This window comes from Salmo salar, chromosome ssa02 (genome assembly GCF_905237065.1).
Source record: "Salmo salar chromosome ssa02, Ssal_v3.1, whole genome shotgun sequence".
NCBI lineage: Eukaryota > Metazoa > Chordata > Actinopteri > Salmoniformes > Salmonidae > Salmo > Salmo salar.
The window spans coordinates 19,621,889-19,641,493 of NC_059443.1; the positions used below are offsets into that span (position 1 = coordinate 19,621,889).

The following is a 19,605-nucleotide window of genomic DNA, read 5'->3' on the forward strand; positions in this document are numbered from 1 at the left end:
AGAAGGAGAGGGGGAGAGGGAAGGAGGAGAGGAGGAGAGGGGGAGAGGGAAGAGGGGAGGAGAGGGAAGAGTGGAGGGGAGGAGGAGAGGGAAGAGTGGAGGGGAGGAGGAGAGGGGGAGAGGGAAAAGTGGAGGGGAGGAGGAGAGGGTGAGAGGGAAGAGTGGAGGGGAGGAGGAAGAGGGGGAGAGGGAAGAGTGGAGGGGAGGAGGAGAGGGGGAGAGGGAAAAGTGGAGGGGAGGAGGAGAGGGTGAGAGGGAAGAGTGGAGGGGAGGAGGAGAGGGAAGAGTGGAGGGGAGGCGGAGAGGGTGAGAGGGAAGAGTGGAGGGGAGGAGGAAGAGGGGGAGAGGGAAGATGAGGAGAGGAGAAGGGAAAGGGAAGGAGAGGGAGAAAGAAAGAAAGGGTTAGATTTCAAATCTCACAAGCAACACACACTCACACATACTGTACAGTGCCTTCATAATGTCACGACTTCTGCTGAAGTCGATGCCTCTCCTTGTTCGGGTGGTGCTCGGCGGTCGACGTCACCGGTCTTCTAGCCATCATTGATCCATTTTTCATTTTCCATTGGTTTTGTCTTGTCTTCCAACATACCTGGTTCCAATCCCATTCATTACATGTTGTATATTTAACTCTCTGTTTCCCCTCATGTCCTTGTCAGAGATTGTTTGTTGGTATGCTCGTGATTTATGGATTGGTGCGCGACGGGTTCTTGTACCCACCTTTATTTATTATGTACTTTGGTTTTGGAGTTTTGTTAACGTTATTAAACTACTCCATTTATACCAAGTTGGATTCTCCTGCGCCTGACCTCCCTGCAACCTACACACACGTCATTACACATAAAGTATTCACACCCCTTGACTTTTTCCACATTTTGCTGTTACAGCCTGAATTTAAAATGGATTAAATTTAGATTTTGTGTCACTAATCTACACACAATACCCCATAATGTCAAAGTGGAATTATGTTTTTAGAAATGTTTACAAATCAATAAAATATGAAAAGCTGAAATGTCTTGAGTCAATAAGTATTCAACTTTTGTTATGGCAAGCCTAAATAAATTCAGGAGTAAAATGTGCTTAACTTGTCACATAATAAGTTGCATGGACTCACTCTGTGCAATAATAGTGTTTAACATGATTTTTAAATGACTACCTCATCTCTATACCCCACACATACAATTATCTGTAAGGTCGAACAGTGAATTTCAAGCACAGATTCAACCACAAAGGCCAGGGAGATTTTCCAATGGTTCACAAAGAAGGGCACCGATTGGTAGATGGGTAAAAAAATCAAGCAGACTTGAATATCCCTTTGAGCATGGGTGAAGTTATGAATTACACTTTGGATGGTGTATCAATACACCCAGTCACTACAAAGATACAGGTGTCCTTCCTAACTCAGTTGCTGGAGAGGAAGGGAATCACTCAGGGATTTCACCATGATGCCAATTGTGATGTTAAAACAGTTTAACGGCTGTGATAGGAGAAAACTGAGGATGGAGCAACAACATTGTAATTACTCCAGAATACAAACCTAAATGTGAAAGGAAGGAAGCCTGTACAGAAAGAAAAAATATATATTCTGTTTATCATAAGGCACTAAAGTAATACTGCAAAAAATGTGGCAAAGATATGTTTTGGGCAAATTCAACACAACACATAATTGAGTACCACTCTCCATATATTCAATCATGGTGGTGGCTGCATCACATTATGGGTATGCTTGTCATTGGCATGGCCTCGGGAGTTTTTTAGGATAAAAATAAACGAAATAGAGCTAAGCACAGGCAAACTCTTAAAGAAAAACCTGGTTCAGTCTGCTTTTCCACCAGACACTAGGAGATGAATTTAGGACAAATATATACCTTTCAAGGCCAAATATACACTGGATTTGCTTACCAAGACGATACTGAATGTTCCTGAGTGGCCTAGTTACAGTTTTGACTTAAATCGTCTTGAAAATCTATGGCAAGACTTGAAAATGGCTGTCTAGCAATGATCAACAACCAACTTCAAAGAGCTTGAATAATTGTTTTAAGAATAATTGGCAAATATTGTACAATCCAGTTGTGCAAAGCTCTTAGAGACTTACCCAGAAAGACTCACAGCTGTAATCACTGCCAAAGGTGATTCTAACATGTATTGACTCAGGGGGTTGAATACTTATCTAATCAATATATATTAGTGTTTTATTTTCCATATATACAATTATTATTATTTATTTATTGCAGTGACATTAGAGTATTTTGTGTAGATCATTGATAAAAAATGACAATGAAGTCCATTTTAATTCCACTTTGTAACACAACATGTGGGAAAAGTATTTTCTGAAGGCACTGTAAACATACAGTAACACACACACACACACACACACACACACACACACACACACACACACACACACACACACACACACACACACACACACACACACACACACACACACACACACACACACACCTGCGACCTGTGGACTGCAGGGTATGGTATTGCAGAGCTGCTCCTGGTCAGGTTTGTCTGTAAGGGAGCATTCTGGGCTGTGCTGTTTGTCAGGTGTGAGACACCGTACTTCTCTGATCTGTAGCCCCTTACCACAGGAACGAGAGCACTGAGGGAGAGAGAAGAGGAGAAAGAGAGAGGAGGATGATCAACATCTTTCTCATGATCAACAACCAACTGCAATCCAATGTCGTAATTATGTTCTCTCTCATCCTCCTCTCCTCTCCTCTCCACCCTCTCTCCTTTCCTCCCTTTCTCCTCTTTCGCTCCTCCTTCTCTCCTCTCCTCCCTCTCTCCTCCTCCTCTCCTCCTCCCTCCCTCTCTCCTCCTCCTCTCCTCCCTCTCGCCCTCTCTCCTCTTTCTCTCCTCTACTCCCATTCTCCTCTCCTCTCCTCCCTCTCTCCTCCCTCTCTCCTCTCCTCCCTCTCTCCTCTCCTCCTCTCCTCTCCTCTCCTCCCTCTCCTCTCCTCTCCTCCCCTCTCCTCCCTCTCTCACCGCGCTCCACTCCGTAGTAAACCACTGAGGCTGACATGCTTCCATCGCACACGTCTGCACCGAGGGAGACTTTTCCAGCTGGGCACACTGGCTGATCGGTGCCACTTTGAAATCTGTCCCCATCTTCTCCACACAGATGATGTCCCTTCGCTGAGTTCCATTTCCACATGGAGCGCTACACTGGAGGAGGGAAGAGAGGGAGGAGGGCGAGAAAAATAGCAAGGAGTGAGAGGGAAGAGAGGCAGGAGAGGACAAAAGATGAGAGGGAAGAGAGGTGGAAAACATTACATTTTCTTCCTATTCATCTGCTATTACAGTACTATGCATTTCTTTTTTATAGGTAAATATCTATCCATCCATTCCAAAAAATAATTATTGAATTGAAGTGACTGATTATATTGGTAACAGTATTGATCGATGGCTGCCACACCCCCTGCTCCTCTTACCTGACCCCAGGGGCTACTGTACCACATGTAGGTGGGAGCACACGGACCCCCGTTACACGCCTTCATGTCCGCCGGTTTGTTCCCCAAACACTCTCCTCCCTCTCTCCCTCCACGGGTCAGACACAACACCTCTCTCCTCTGAACCCCTGGACCACACGGGGCTGAACACTGAGAGAGAGAGAGATGGGGGTATTAGAGAAGTTAGTGTGTGTGTGTGTGTGTGTGTGTGTGTGTGTGTGTGTGTGTGTGTGTGTGTGTGTGTGTGTGTGTGTGTGTGTGTGTGTGTGTGTGTGTGTGTGTGTGTGTATGTGTATGTGTATGTGTATGTGTGTGTGTATGTGTGTGTGTGTGTGTGTGTGTAGTACTCACAGTGTTGGACCAGCCAGTGAAGTACCAGTTGGTTACACAGGGCCCCATGTGACAGTCCTCACTTCCTTGTGGGCGGAGCCTGGAGTTACACTCCTTGTCATTCACCACGCTGCCATGGTCACTGACACAGCGGACATTACGAGTTTTCTTCCCCATGCCACAGTCCACTGAGCACTGTTGAGTTCAAATGAGAATGTTAGGAAAACCTACAGTAGAACAAAGACATTGGACAACAGGATGGATCACAACCTATAGACGTCAACACACATTCTCATAAAATGTCAAACTAAACACACATACACCATTCCCCAGTGTGAATATTAACATACCCCCCTGCCATTTTCTATACTCACAGAGCTCCAGTCGGTGCCTATCTCCCAGTGTGAATATTAACATACCACCCTGCCACTTTCTATACTCACAGAGCTCCAGTCGGTGCCTATCTCCCAGTGTGAATATTAACATACCCCCCTGCCATTTTCTATACTCACAGAGCTCCAGTCGGTGCCTATCTCCCAGTGTGAATATTAACATACCACCCTGCCACTTTCTATACTCACAGAGCTCCAGTCGGTGCCTATCTCCCAGTGTGAATATTAACATACCCCCCTGCCACTTTCTATACTCACAGAGCTCCAGTCGGTGCCTATCTCCCAGTGTGAATATTAACATACCACCCTGCCACTTTCTATACTCACAGAGCTCCAGTCGGTGCCTATCTCCCAGTGTGAATATTAACATACCACCCTGCCACTTTCTATACTCACAGAGCTCCAGTCGGTGCCTATCTCCCAGTGTGAATATTAACATACCCCCTGCCACTTTCTATACTCACAGAGCTCCAGTCGGTGCCTATCTCCCAGTGTGAATATTAACATACCCCCCTGCCACTTTCTATACTCACAGAGCTCCAGTCGGTGCCTATCTCCCAGTGTGAATATTAACATACCACCCTGCCACTTTCTATACTCACAGAGCTCCAGTCGGTGCCTATCTCCCAGTGTGAGCAGAGTCGTAGCTGGCAGGACTGGGTGAGGTCAGGTGGGGTTAGGTTGGAGCAGCGTTGTGGTTGAACCATGGTGGAACGGTTCCCAAAGCTCTGTCTGCACTGAAGCTGTCTCTGCTGTACTCCCATACCACAAGACACACTGCACTCTGACCATGAGCTGGCCTCGAAGCTACACATACACACAGACACACACAGAGACACACAGACACAGACACACACAGAGACACACACAGAGACACACACAGAGACACACACACACACAGAGGAGAGAGAGATGAGGAGACCGTTAATACATATATACACTATACACTATGATTATTGCTTATGGCTGTTCATAGATCCACACACTCACAATGCTGGGCAGGGGTGCGTGTTGCAGGGCTCCTCCTCAGGGGAGGGTCTTGCTGCTGAGTCACACTTCCTGTCTGGGACTTCCTCGTCACTATGGCGGTTAATACACAGGATCGCCCTGTACTGGGACCCTGAAACACATCATCCTCATCACCACCACCACCACCACTACCAGCACTACCATCACCATCACCATCACTACCATCACCATCACAATCACCATCAAGTACCCTGTAAAGCAGGGTTCCTCAACTGGGGGCCCGGGGGCCAAATTTGGCCCGTGGCTGATTTTCTGAGCCCACCCCCCATTTTTATTTTATTGTTGGACACAAAAGACTGTAAAAACACCAGAAAAACAGCTCCAATTGATTTACATTTTTGAAATCTGTTCCAAATTATTCCTACGCATAATAGAGAGATACTGTATATGTGATTGTATACAAATATAAGCAAGGTATGAAATTATGATGTTTTAGTCAAATATTATATCTGTTGGGCTTCTTAAGGTCGATTATGTTCTGGCCCCCTGACCATCCGCTCAAGAAAATATTGTCCCACAGCTGAATCTAGTTGATGATCCCTGATGTACTGGGTGCCTGGTGGGAAGGTTATAGGATGATCCCTGATGTACTGGGAGCCTGGTGGGAAGGTTATAGGATGATCCCTGATGTACTGGGAGCCTGGTGGGAAGGTTATAGGATGATCCCTGATGTACTGGGAGCCTGGTGGGAAGGTTATAGGATGATCCCTGATGTACTGGGAGCCTGGTGGGAAGGTTAAAGGATGATCCCTGATGTACTGGGAGCCTGGTGGGAAAGTTATAGGATGATCCCTGATGTACTGGGAGCCTGGTGAGAAAGTTATAGGATGATCCCTGCTGTACTGGGAGCCTGGTGGGAAAGTTAAAGGATGATCCCTGATGTACTGGGAGCCTGGTGGGAAAGTTATAGGATGATCCCTGATGTACTGGGAGCCTGGTGGGAAAGTTATAGGATGATCCCTGCTGTACTGGGAGTCTGGTGGGAAAGTTAAAGGATGATCCCTGATGTACTGGGAGCCTGGTGGGAAAGTTATAGGATGATCCCTGATGTACTGGGAGCCTGGTGGGAAAGTTATAGGATGAATCTAGTTGATGATCCCTGATGTACTGGGAGCCTGGTGGGAAAGTTATAGGATGAATCTAGTTGATGATCCCTGATGTACTGGGAGCCTGGTGGGAAGGTTATAGGATGAATCTAGTTGATGATCCCTGATGTACTGGGAGCCTGGTGGGAAAGTTATAGGATGAATCTAGTTGATGATCCCTGATGTACTGGGAGCCTGGTGGGAAAGTTATAGGATGAATCTAGTTGATGATCCCTGATGTACTGGGAGCCTGGTGGGAAAGTTATAGGATGAATCTAGTTGATGATCCCTGATGTACTGGGAGCCTGGTGGGAAGGTTATAGGATGAATCTAGTTGATGATCCCTGATGTACTGGGAGCCTGGTGGGAAAGTTATAGGATGATCCCTGATGTACTGGGAGCCTGGTGGGAAAGTTATAGGATGAATCTAGTTGATGATCCCTGATGTACTGGGAGCCTGGTGGGAAAGTTATAGGATGAATCTAGTTGATGATCCCTGATGTACTGGGAGCCTGGTGGGAAAGTTATAGGATGATCCCTGATGTACTGGGAGCCTGGTGGGAAAGTTATAGGATGAATCTAGTTGATGATCCCTGCTGTACTGGGAGCCTGGTGGGAAAGTTATAGGATGAATCTAGTTGATGATCCCTGATGTACTGGGAGCCTGGTGGGAAAGTTATAGGATGAATCTAGTTGATGATCCCTGATGTACTGGGAGCCTGGTGGGAAAGTTATAGGATGAATCTAGTTGATGATCCCTGATGTACTGGGAGCCTGGTGGGAAAGTTATAGGATGAATCTAGTTGATGATCCCTGATGTACTGGGAGCCTGGTGGGAAAGTTATAGGATGAATCTAGTTGATGATCCCTGATGTACTGGGAGCCTGGTGGGAAAGTTATAGGATGAATCTAGTTGATGATCCCTGATGTACTGGGAGCCTGGTGGGAAAGTTATAGGATGAATCTAGTTGATGATCCCTGCTGTACTGGGAGCCTGGTGGGAAAGTTATAGGATGAATCTAGTTGATGATCCCTGATGTACTGGGAGCCTGGTGGGAAAGTTATAGGATGAATCTAGTTGATGATCCCTGATGTACTGGGAGCCTGGTGGGAAAGTTATAGGATGAATCTAGTTGATGATCCCTGATGTACTGGGAGCCTGGTGGGAAAGTTATAGGATGAATCTAGTTGATGATCCCTGATGTACTGGGAGCCTGGTGGGAAAGTTATAGGATGATCCCTGATGTACTGGGAGCCTGGTGGGAAAGTTATAGGATGAATCTAGTTGATGATGCCTGCTGTACTGGGAGCCTGGTGGGAAAGTTATAGGATGAATCTAGTTGATGATGCCTGCTGTACTGGGAGCCTGGTGGGAAAGTTATAGGATGAATCTAGTTGATGATCCCTGATGTACTGGGAGCCTGGTGGGAAAGTTATAGGATGAATCTAGTTGATGATGCCTGCTGTACTGGGAGCCTGGTGGGAAAGTTATAGGATGAATCTAGTTGATGATCCCTGATGTACTGGGAGCCTGGTGGGAAAGTTATAGGATGAATCTAGTTGATGATCCCTGCTGTACTGGGAGCCTGGTGGGAAAGTTATAGGATGAATCTAGTTGATGATCCCTGATGTACTGGGAGCCTGGTGGGAAGGTTATAGGATGAATCTAGTTGATGATCCCTGATGTACTGGGAGCCTGGTGGGAAAGTTATAGGATGAATCTAGTTGATGATCCCTGATGTACTGGGAGCCTGGTGGGAAAGTTATAGGATGAATCTAGTTGATGATCCCTGATGTACTGGGAGCCTGGTGGGAAAGTTATAGGATGAATCTAGTTGATGATCCCTGATGTACTGGGAGCCTGGTGGGAAAGTTATAGGATGAATCTAGTTGATGATCCCTGATGTACTGGGAGCCTGGTGGGAAAGTTATAGGATGAATCTAGTTGATGATCCCTGATGTACTGGGAGCCTGGTGGGAAAGTTATAGGATGAATCTAGTTGATGATCCCTGATGTACTGGGAGCCTGGTGGGAAAGTTATAGGATGATCCCTGATGTACTGGGAGCCTGGTGGGAAAGTTATAGGATGAATCTAGTTGATGATCCCTGATGTACTGGGAGCCTGGTGGGAAAGTTATAGGATGAATCTAGTTGATGATCCCTGATGTACTGGGAGCCTGGTGGGAAAGTTATAGGATGAATCTAGTTGATGATCCCTGCTGTACTGGGAGCCTGGTGGGAAAGTTATAGGATGCGTTTGAGCTGATCACTTTTGTCAAGTCATTGACGAGGTCACCGCCTTTCAAAGTGTGTTGCCTTATTGGGATAAAAATGGTCAGACTTGATACCTACATGTCAACTACATGACCTCTACAATCCCTATATGTGATCAAAGGTCATGAAGTTTTGACTGCAGTGACTTCAGTCTTCTGCAGTTGCTCCTTACCAGCAGCAGCCTGCAGTCATCTCCTGATTTGTGGGAGGCTCTATCGTCAACCAATCATTAGAGGGCTTTTGTTTGACCCACGCGAACGGGACCAAAGACGTGACTGAAACAGGAAGCAACTTTGCCGCATTCAAAGATGATCTATTATATTGACAAGATAGCCGAGTGACCGCTCTAACAATGGAAATACTGTCCTTAATGATTTGAAGGCAGGTGAGATCAGGTGGGACCATTCTAGCCAATGAGAGGACAGATATGCGTGTGAACAACAGGCACAACTAATGTGCATCCACTGATATTAGTACACTTGTAACAGCTTAAACATTATGAAACTTCTATTCTATTAAATAAGCCTCACTTAATTCAACACTCTCTCATAGACCTCCATACAAAAAGAGCTTATCTCACGTGGACAGATTTTGGGGAGAGTAAATTCGATCGCTTCGCCTCTTCCTCTCTGCAGGGATTCATATCTATACAGTGGATATGTACAAATGAATGTGATATTTGAGTCTCTCTCTCCTCAATTGATAGTACAATTTACACACATATTTAGAGTTTGTGATTGTGTGATATGGGGATCGACATGACAAAGAAAAGCTTTTATAAACATTGAACCCTGCCGTGTTTTTTAAAATGTATTTGTTATTTCACCTTTATTTAACCAGGTAGGTTAGTTGAGAACAAGTTCTCATTTACAACTGCGACCTGGCCGAGATAAAGCAAAGCAGTGCGACACAAACAACACAGAGTTACACATGGAATAAACAAACATACAGTCAATAATACAGTAGAAAAAAGAAAAGTCTATATACAGTGAGTGCAAATGAGGTAAGATAAGGGAGTTAAGGCAATATATAGGCCATGGTGGCGAAGTAATTACAATATAGCAATTAAACACTGGAATGGTAGATGTGCAGAAGATGAATGTGCAAGTAGAGATACTGGGGTGCAAAGGAGCAAGATAAATAAATAAATACAGTATGGGGATGAGGTAGTTGGATGGGCTGCTTACAGATGGCTATGTGTTGCACTGAGCCTTGCTATTCCCCTTTCTGCTGTAGCAGACGCACCTCCCCCGATCTCACTTCTCCACTTTCAGCTACAGTTGGTTGCTTTAGTCTTACCACTCAAACGCACCCATAAACTGTCTCATTCTAACAGCTCCAAGGAAATCACTGTTTCAGTTCAACAGTGTTCCACTTCCCTTGAATAACCACAAGGGGGAGATGTAACACAGCAAGCCCCTGTGTAGTATGATGAAGTTGTTGCCATTAGACACTGATCTAAGGCTAGTTTTGTGTTTTCCCTCCTTATGGTAAAGGTCAGGATTTGGGAGCATTTTGCTGAACCTAGAACTGTATCAGCAGGAAAATTCTACAGACAGCGAACTATGATTATAGGCACACACATATACACATACATTCACAGAGTCCAAGTATTTTTTTAACTCTGACCTTTGCCACAGGAAGCAGTACACTCAGTGAGCCCGCCCCTCCTCCATACGAAGGGTGACTGGGTGTCGAGGGGCAGGTCGGTACGAGGTGGGATTCGAGCATTCCGATTGGGTACCGAGCCTCGGGGGCGGGAGCTCTCAGCTGTCCATCTGTCTGCGGAAGAAGAGGAGGATGAAGAGGAGATAGGGGGAGGAGGGATAGGGTCTTCCACTGTTACAATGAGAGAACCTGAGAGCGAGAGAGAGAGATAGAGCGAGATACAGAGAGGCAGGGAGAAATGGAAGGAAGGGAACAAATAAAAACAGAGAGAGAGTGAATTACTTGTTAGAGCTGAAGATGTAAAAATTATGTCATTTTTAGTTTCAGACACACCCTCTCACTTCTCTCACCCCTCTTGCTCCCCTTTCCCTAACCCCTCTCTCCCTCTCGCCAAACTTTTCTCCCCCTCACCCCTAGCCTTCAATTCCCTCCCCCTGCTTCTCTCACCCTTCTTCACTGACGCCCCTTCTCTCACCCCCTACCCCTATCCCCCCTCCCCTCCCCTCACCCACACATCTAAAGTACACTACTCAGACTCACTGTCTCCAGTCTGGCTTGGATTAGTTCTATTTACTGTCAATTACATCTAGACAGATGATATATCATTCCTTAACATCAGACACATAATACATTTTTATTCATAAAGGACAGTAACAGAGAACAGAACGTGACATCATCCCATGCTACTTCCTGGTCCTATTCCCTGACGATCTACTTCCTGGTCCTATTCCCTGACGATCTACTTCCTGGTCCTATTCCCTGACGATCTACTTCCTGGTCCTATTCCCTGACGATCTACTTCCTGGTCCTATTCGCTGACGATCTACTTCCTGGTCCTATTCGCTGACGATCTACTTCCTGGTCCTATTCCCTGATGATCTACTTCCTGGTCCTATTCCCTAACGATCTGACCTGTCACACAGCTTTATTCTGAACACCATGGGAAAATAACAGGGGGAAGAGGAGAAAAGAGGAATGTCAGACTCACTAGTGTCTCTCAGGGGTGCCCTCCCTCCATCCCTCGGTCGTTCCCTCTCTACTTCTCTCTCTCTAGGCCTCTCTCGTTCTCTCTCTCGCGGCCTCTCCCTCTCTTCCGCTTTCTTTTCTGTTGGGATGTAGAATTCATAGTCGATCCCTGGATTCTGCCTATGGAAGATGATCTGGAGAACGACAGAGAGAGAGAAGGAGTAAGAGGGAGAGAGAAAAAGGTGAGAGGGATAGAGAAACAGATTTCAAAAGGGGTGCAATGTGAGGTAGAGATTCCAGAGGTTGCATAAATGTAATCAGCTTCACTCTGCATTACATGGGTCTGTGATGGCAACATTTCATCTTCTATTTTCTGATCTTTATAACCGCTATTTTTCACATTTTATTCATCTCGTTGTAAATACAGGTGAACCCATAGAGATGAAGCTGGTCTGTTTGCAGGGAGACGTTGTTCTAACTTTATCTCTCAGAGCCCTCTCTCTCCCACAGCTAGGGAGACCTCAGAGGTATGCTGCAACTCTTTAATCAAATCTTAGCCTGGGCCTGGTGTTGGTGTTATTAAATCTTAGCCTGGGCCTGGTGTTATTAAATCTTAGCCTGGGCCTGGTGTTATTAAATCTTGGCCTGGTGTTGGTGTTATTAAATCTTAGCCTGGGCCTGGTGTTGGTGTTATTAAATCTTAGCCTGGGCCTGGTGTTGGTGTTATTAAATCTTAGCCTGGGCCTGGTGTTGGTGTTATTAAATCTTAGCCTGGGCCTGGTGTTATTAAATCTTAGCCTGGGCCTGGTGTTGGTGTTATTAAATCCTAGCCTGGGCCTGGTGTTATTAAATCTTAGCCTGGGCCTGGTGTTGGTGTTATTAAATCTTAGCCTGGGCCTGGTGTTATTAAATCTTGGCCTGGTGTTCGTGTTATTAAATCTTAGCCTGGGCCTGGTGTTGGTGTTATTAAATCCTAGCCTGGGCCTGGTGTTATTAAATCTTAGCCTGGGCCTGGTGTTGGTGTTATTAAATCTTAGCCTGGGCCTGGTGTTATTAAATCTTGGCCTGGTGTTCGTGTTATTAAATCTTAGCCTGGGCCTGGTGTTGGTGTTATTAAATCTTAGCCTGGGCCTGATGTTGGTGTTATTAAATCTTAGCCTGGGCATGATATTGGTGTTATTAAATCTTAGCCTGGACCTGGTGTTATTAAATCTTGGCCTGGTGTTCGTGTTATTAAATCTTAGCCTGGACCTGGTGTTGGTGTTATTAAATCTTAGCCTGGGCCTGGTGTAGGTGTTATTAAGCCTGGCTATCTTAGCAGGCTCAGCCCAAGCCTCAGTCTAGCAGTGTTTAACCCAGGATAATGCTAGCATCACATGCCCTGTCTTCATGGTGATCTATATAAACTACAGGACAACATAGCCCTGTCTTCATGGTGATCTATATAAACTACAGGACAACATAGCCCTGTCTTCATGGTGATCTATATAGACTACAGGACAACATAGCCCTGTCTTCATGGTGATCTATATAAACTAAAGGACAACGTAGCCCTGTCTTCATGGTGATCTATATAGACTACAGGACAACATAGCCCTGTCTTCATGGTGATCTATATAAACTACAGGACAACATAGCCCTGTCTTCATGGTGATCTATATAAACTACAGGACAACATAGCCCTGTCTTCATGGTGATCTATATAAACTACAGGACAACATAGCCCTGTCTTCATGGTGATCTATATAAACTACAGGACAACATAGCCCTGTCTTCATGGTGATCTATATAAACTACAGGACAACATAGCCCTGTCTTCATGGTGATCTATATAAACTACAGGACAACATAGCCCTGTCTTCATGGTGATCTATATAAACTACAGGACAACATAGCCCTGTCTTCATGGTGATCTATATAAACTACAGGACAACATAGCCCTGTCTTCATGGTGATCTATATAGACTACAGGACAACATAGCCCTGTCTTCATGGTGATCTATATAAACTACAGGACAACGTAGCCCTGTCTTCATGGTGATCTATATAAACTACAGGACAACATAGCCCTGTCTTCATGGTGATCTATATAAACTACAGGACAACATAGCCCTGTCTTCATGGTGATCTATATAAACTACAGGACAACATAGCCCTGTCTTCATGGTGATCTATATAAACTACAGGACAACATAGCCCTGTCTTCATGGTGATCTATATAAACTACAGGACAACATAGCCCTGTCTTCATGGTGATCTATATAAACTACAGGACAACATAGCCCTGTCTTCATGGTGATCTATATAAACTACAGGACAACATAGCCCTGTCTTCATGGTGATCTATATAAACTACAGGACAACATAGCCCTGTCTTCATGGTGATCTATATAAACTACAGGACAACATAGCCCTGTCTTCATGGTGATCTATATAAACTACAGGACAACATAGCCCTGTCTTCATGGTGATCTATATAAACTACAGGACAACATAGCCCTGTCTTCATGGTGATCTATATAAACTACAGGACAACATAGCCCTGTCTTCATGGTGATCTATATAAACTACAGGACAACATAGCCCTGTCTTCATGGTGATCTATATAAACTACAGGACAACATAGCCCTGTCTTCATGGTGATCTATATAAACTACAGGACAACATAGCCCTGTCTTCATGGTGATCTATATAAACTACAGGACAACATAGCCCTGTCTTCATGGTGATCTATATAAACTACAGGACAACATAGCCCTGTCTTCATGGTGATCTATATAAACTACAGGACAACGTAGCCCTGTCTTCATGGTGATCTATATAAACTACAGGACAACATAGCCCTGTCTTCATGGTGATCTATATAAACTACAGGACAACATAGCCCTGTCTTCATGGTGATCTATATAAACTACAGGACAACATAGCCCTGTCTTCATGGTGATCTATATAAACTACAGGACAACATAGCCCTGTCTTCATGGTGATCTATATAAACTACAGGACAACATAGCCCTGTCTTCATGGTGATCTATATAAACTACAGGACAACATAGCCCTGTCTTCATGGTGATCTATATAAACTACAGGACAACGTAGCCCTGTCTTCATGGTGATCTATATAAACTACAGGACAACGTAGCCCTGTCTTCATGGTGATCTATATAAACTACAGGACAACATAGCCCTGTCTTCATGGTGATCCATATAAACTACAGGACAACATAGCCCTGTCTTCATGGTGATCTATATAAACTACAGGACAACATAGCCCTGTCTTCATGGTGATCTATATAAACTACAGGACAACGTAGCCCTGTCTTCATGGTGATCTATATAAACTACAGGACAACATAGCCCTGTCTTCATGGTGATCTATATAAACTACAGGACAACATAGCCCTGTCTTCATGGTGATCTATATAAACTACAGGACAACATAGCCCTGTCTTCATGGTGATCTATATAAACTACAGGACAACATAGCCCTGTCTTCATGGTGATCTATATAAACTACAGGACAACATAGCCCTGTCTTCATGGTGATCTATATAAACTACAGGACAACGTAGCCCTGTCTTCATGGTGATCTATATAAACTACAGGACAACATAGCCCTGTCTTCATGGTGATCTATATAAACTACAGGACAACGTAGCCCTGTCTTCATGGTGATCTATATAAACTACAGGACAACATAGCCCTGTCTTCATGGTGATCTATATAGACTACAGGACAACATAGCCCTGTCTTCATGGTGATCTATATAGACTACAGGACAACATAGCCCTGTCTTCATGGTGATCTATATAGACTACAGGACAACATAGCCCAGGGCCATTGAGACATCTATATGTAACACAGGAGCAGAGAGATATATCTTCTGATTTAATCAACAAAAGTGTGTGTGTGTTTATGTGTGTGTGTGTGTGTTTGTGTGTGTGCATAAGTGTGTCCTACTCACATATAGAGTCAGTTGTGTGGTGGTTGGTCCTGGAGCTGTAAGGGTCTCTCCTCTGTCCTCCTGCCCATCAGAGAGAGCCCTGGGGCGGGTGTAGGTGAAGGTAGTCCCCCCTGCCTCGTAGTCTCCTGGAGGATCCACCGCCCAGCGCCCATTCACTACTGATACACCTGTACCACTACGTAGGGCTGGGAGGAGGAGGGAGGGAGGGGAGAGATGGAGGAGGGGGGAGGGGATGAATAGAGAGAAAGGAGGAATGGTTGAGAGAAGGGGAGGAAAGGGGAGGACAAAGGGAGGGTTTGGTTTTCATTTAAAGTCATGTTCAGTCTGCAAACCAGTCAATTCCTCTAAAAAGACACACACACAAACATAGTCTCAGACACACACACATTAGACACACACACATTAGACACACACAGACACACACACACACAAACATAGACTCAGACACACACACATTAGACACACACAGACATAGTCTCAGACACACACACATTAGACACACACAGACACACACAGACTCAGACACACACACATTAGACACACACAGACACACACAGACTCAGACACACATTAGACACACACAGACACACACAGACTCAGACACACACACATTAGACACACACAGACTCAGACACACACACACATTAGACACACACAGACTCAGACACACACACATTAGACACACACACACACACACACACACACACACACACACACACACACACACACACACACACACACACACACACACACACACACACACACACACACACACACACACACACACACACACACACACACACACACACACACACACACACACAGAGAGAGTTTAGTCTCATTAACAGACAGTGGGCAGACAGACACACGGTGTCTCTGCTCTAGGCCTCTAAGGACTGTAACAATAGCAGCTTTATCTGAGGTTAGTCTGCCAGGCCAAAGAATTCACACCAGACTCCCAGGCCAACATAACAATGCCAGTCCAGCACACACACATTCACTGGCCAAATGACATTCTCAAATCTACATCTCTTCTCAGGCTCCAACGACTGGACTGGCATTGTTATGTTAGCCTGGGAGTCTGCCTGGCAGGTGTGTGTGTTACCCAGGTAGTTGGAGCTGGTGTGTCTCTCTGTGATGTTGATGGCAGTAGCTCCTGGGGGGATGTCCAGGATTCGGTGGTAACCAAGGGGAACACTGGTGTTCTGGAAGCTCCCGCTCAGCTTCTGACAGGACAGGTCCCGCCCCCCACACTGACCACACCTGTCAATCACCAAGCCAGACCCCAGCACCCCATCACAGCCCTCAGTCTGGGGGAGAGAGAGGGAGACAAGGGGGACATTGAGAAACAGGAGAGGAGAAAGGGGGGGAGACAGGGAAAGATAAAGAGATGGGGAATTGAGAGGAGGGTGGGGGTAGGGTAGAGGGAGGTAGAATGTAGGGAGAGAGCAGAAGAGAGAAAGAGACACAGAGACACACAGCGGGAAAGGGAGGTGGTGGGAGACAGGGAGAGAGAGAGAATGGTTATTGTACTGTTTCTGTTGTTGACATTTCACATCCTCTGTTTATTTCATTGTTTGTGTAAAAATGCTTTGGTAACTGTTCCAGACCTTATCATGTCAAAAAGAGAGAGAAAGAGGGGGATAGAGAGAGAGAGAGAGCGAGAGAGAGGGAGAGAGAGGAAGAGAGAGGGAGAGAGAGGGAGAGACAGAGAGAGAGAGGAGAGAGAGAGAGAGAGAGAGAGAGAGAGAGAGGGAGAGAGCGAGAGAGAGAGAGAGGGAGAGAGAGGGAGAGACAGAGAGAGAGGGAGAGAGAGGGAGAGAGAGGGAGAGACAGAGAGAGAGGGAGAGAGAGGGAGAGAGAGGGAGAGATAAGGACGGGGGTTAAAAGAAGGCCCAGAGCCCAGAGTGGAGAGAGAGAGTCCAAACCAGCTAGGACAGTCAACAGAAACCACTAGGTTGGGCTTTCATATGTTTTGTGTACTGTAGAACAGTGTTTTCCAACTCCTCTAGTCCCCCCAACAGCACACATTGTTGAGGTACTGTTGAGGTACTGTTGGGAGGACTGTTGAGGGTACTGTTGGGAGTACTGTTGAGGGTACTGTTGAGGGTACTGTTGGGAGTACTGTTGAGGGTACTGTTGAGAGGACTGTTGGGGGTACTGTTGGGAGGACTGTTGGGGGTACTGTTGGGAGTACTGTTGAGGGTACTGTTGAGGGTACTGTTGGGAGTACTGTTGAGGGTACTGTTGAGGGTACTGTTGGGAGTACTGTTGAGGGTACTGTTGGGAGGACTGTTGAGGGTACTGTTGGGAGGACTGTTGAGGGTACTGTTGGGAGGACTGTTGGGGGTACTGTTGGGAGTACTGTTGAGGGTACTGTTGGGAGGACTGTTGAGGGTACTGTTGAGGGTACTGTTGAGGGTACTGTTGGGAGGACTGTTGGGGGTACTGTTGAGGGTACTGTTGGGAGGACTGTTGAGGGTACTGTTGAGGTACTGTTGGGAGGACTGTTGAGGGTACTGTTGGGAGTACTGTTGAGGTACTGTTGGGAGGACTGTTGGGGGTACTGTTGGGAGTACTGTTGAGGTACTGTTGGGAGGACTGTTGGGGGTACGGTTGAGGGTACTGTTGAGGTACTGTTGGGGGTACTGTTGAGGGTACTGTTGAGGGTACTGTTGGGAGGACTGTTGGGGGTACTGTTGAGGTACTGTTGGGAGTACTGTTGAGGGTACTGTTGAGGGTACTGTTGGGTGTACTGTTGAGGTACTGTTGGGAGGACTGTTGGGGGTACTGTTGGGAGGACTGTTGGGAGGACTGTTGGGAGGACTGTTGGGGGTACTGTTGGGAGTACTGTTGGGAGTACTGTTGGGAGTACTGTTGGGGGTACTGTTGGGGGTACTGTTGAGGGTACTGATGGGAGTACTGTTGGGAGTACTGTTGGGAGTACTGTTGGGAGGACTGTTGAGGGTACTGTTGGGAGTACTGTTGAGGTACTGTTGGGGTACTGTTGGGAGTACTGTTGAGGGTACTGTTGGGTGTACTGTTGAGGGTACTGTTGGGGTACTGTTGGGAGTACTGTTGAGGTACTGTTGGGAGGACTGTTGGGAGGACTGTTGAGGTACTGTTGGGAGTACTGTTGAGGGTACTGTTGGGAGTACTGTTGGGAGCCCCTACCTACACACTTACAGGTTGACCCCCTACCTATACACTTACAGGTTGAGCCCCTACCTATACACTTACAGGGTGACCCCCTACCTACACACTTACAGGTTGACCCCCTACCTACACACTTACAGGTTGAGCCCCTACCTATACACTTACAGGTTGAGCCCCTACCTACACACTTAAAGGTTGACCCCCTACCTACACACTTACAGGTTGAGCCCCTACCTATACACTTACAGGTTGACCCCCTACCTACACACTTACAGGTTGACCCCCTACCTACACACTTAAAGGTTGACCCCCTACCTACACACTTACAGGTTGAGCCCCTACCTATACACTTACAGGTTGACCCCCTACCTACACACTTACAGGTTGACCCCCTACCTACACACTTACAGGTTGAGCCCCTACCTACACACTTACAGGTTGAGCCCCTACCTATACACTTAAAGGTTGACCCCCTACCTACACACTTACAGGGTGACCCCCTACCTACACACTTACAGGTTGACCCCCTACCTATACACTTACAGGTTGACCCCCTACCTACACACTTACAGGTTGAGCCCCTACCTACACACTTACAGGTTGAGCCCCTACCTATACACTTACAGGGTGACCCCCTACCTACACACTTACAGGTTGAGCCCCTACCTATACACTTACAGGTTGAGCCCCTACCTATACACTTACAGGTTGAGCCCCTACCTACACACTTACAGGTTGAGCCCCTACCTATACACTTACAGGTTGACCCCCTAACTATACACTTACAGGTTGACCCCCTAACTATACACTTACAGGTTGACCCCCTACCTACACACTTACAGGTTGACCCCCTACCTACACACTTACAGGTTGAGCCCCTACCTACACACTTACAGGTTGAGCCCCTACCTATACACTTACAGGTTGAGCCCCTACCTATACACTTACAGGTTGAGCCCCTACCTATACACTTACAGGTTGAGCCCCTACCTATACACTTACAGGTTGACCCCCTACCTACACACTTACAGGTTGAGCCCCTACCTATACACTTACAGGTTGACCCCCTACCTATACACTTACAGGTTGAGCCCCTACCTACACACTTACAGGTTGAGCCCCTACCTATACACTTACAGGTTGAGCCCCTACCTATACACTTACAGGTTGACCCCCTACCTACACACTTACAGGTTGAGCCCCTACCTACACACTTACAGGTTGAGCCCCTACCTATACACTTACAGGTTGAGCCCCTACCTATACACTTACAGGTTGA

General features: G+C 46.2%; 1 protein-coding gene across 2 annotated transcripts in view; it reads right to left on the bottom strand.

Moving 5' to 3' along the window:
* LOC106573456 (ADAMTS-like protein 4) overlaps window positions 1–19,605 on the bottom strand; it is a 139,083-nt gene that overhangs the window by 2,562 nt on the left and 116,916 nt on the right. For both annotated transcript variants that reach the window (XM_045699199.1, XM_045699188.1), the window contains exons 7-16: window positions 16,276–16,480; window positions 15,171–15,355; window positions 11,229–11,400; window positions 10,202–10,429; window positions 5,174–5,303; window positions 4,786–4,990; window positions 3,813–3,986; window positions 3,444–3,611; window positions 2,998–3,177; window positions 2,464–2,611 (exon numbers count right to left, since the gene is read on the bottom strand). In XM_045699199.1, coding sequence (XP_045555155.1) covers window positions 2,464–2,611; window positions 2,998–3,177; window positions 3,444–3,611; window positions 3,813–3,986; window positions 4,786–4,990; window positions 5,174–5,303; window positions 10,202–10,429; window positions 11,229–11,400; window positions 15,171–15,355; window positions 16,276–16,480 — 1,795 coding nt within the window. The remainder of the gene's footprint in view (window positions 1–2,463; window positions 2,612–2,997; window positions 3,178–3,443; window positions 3,612–3,812; window positions 3,987–4,785; window positions 4,991–5,173; window positions 5,304–10,201; window positions 10,430–11,228; window positions 11,401–15,170; window positions 15,356–16,275; window positions 16,481–19,605) is intronic.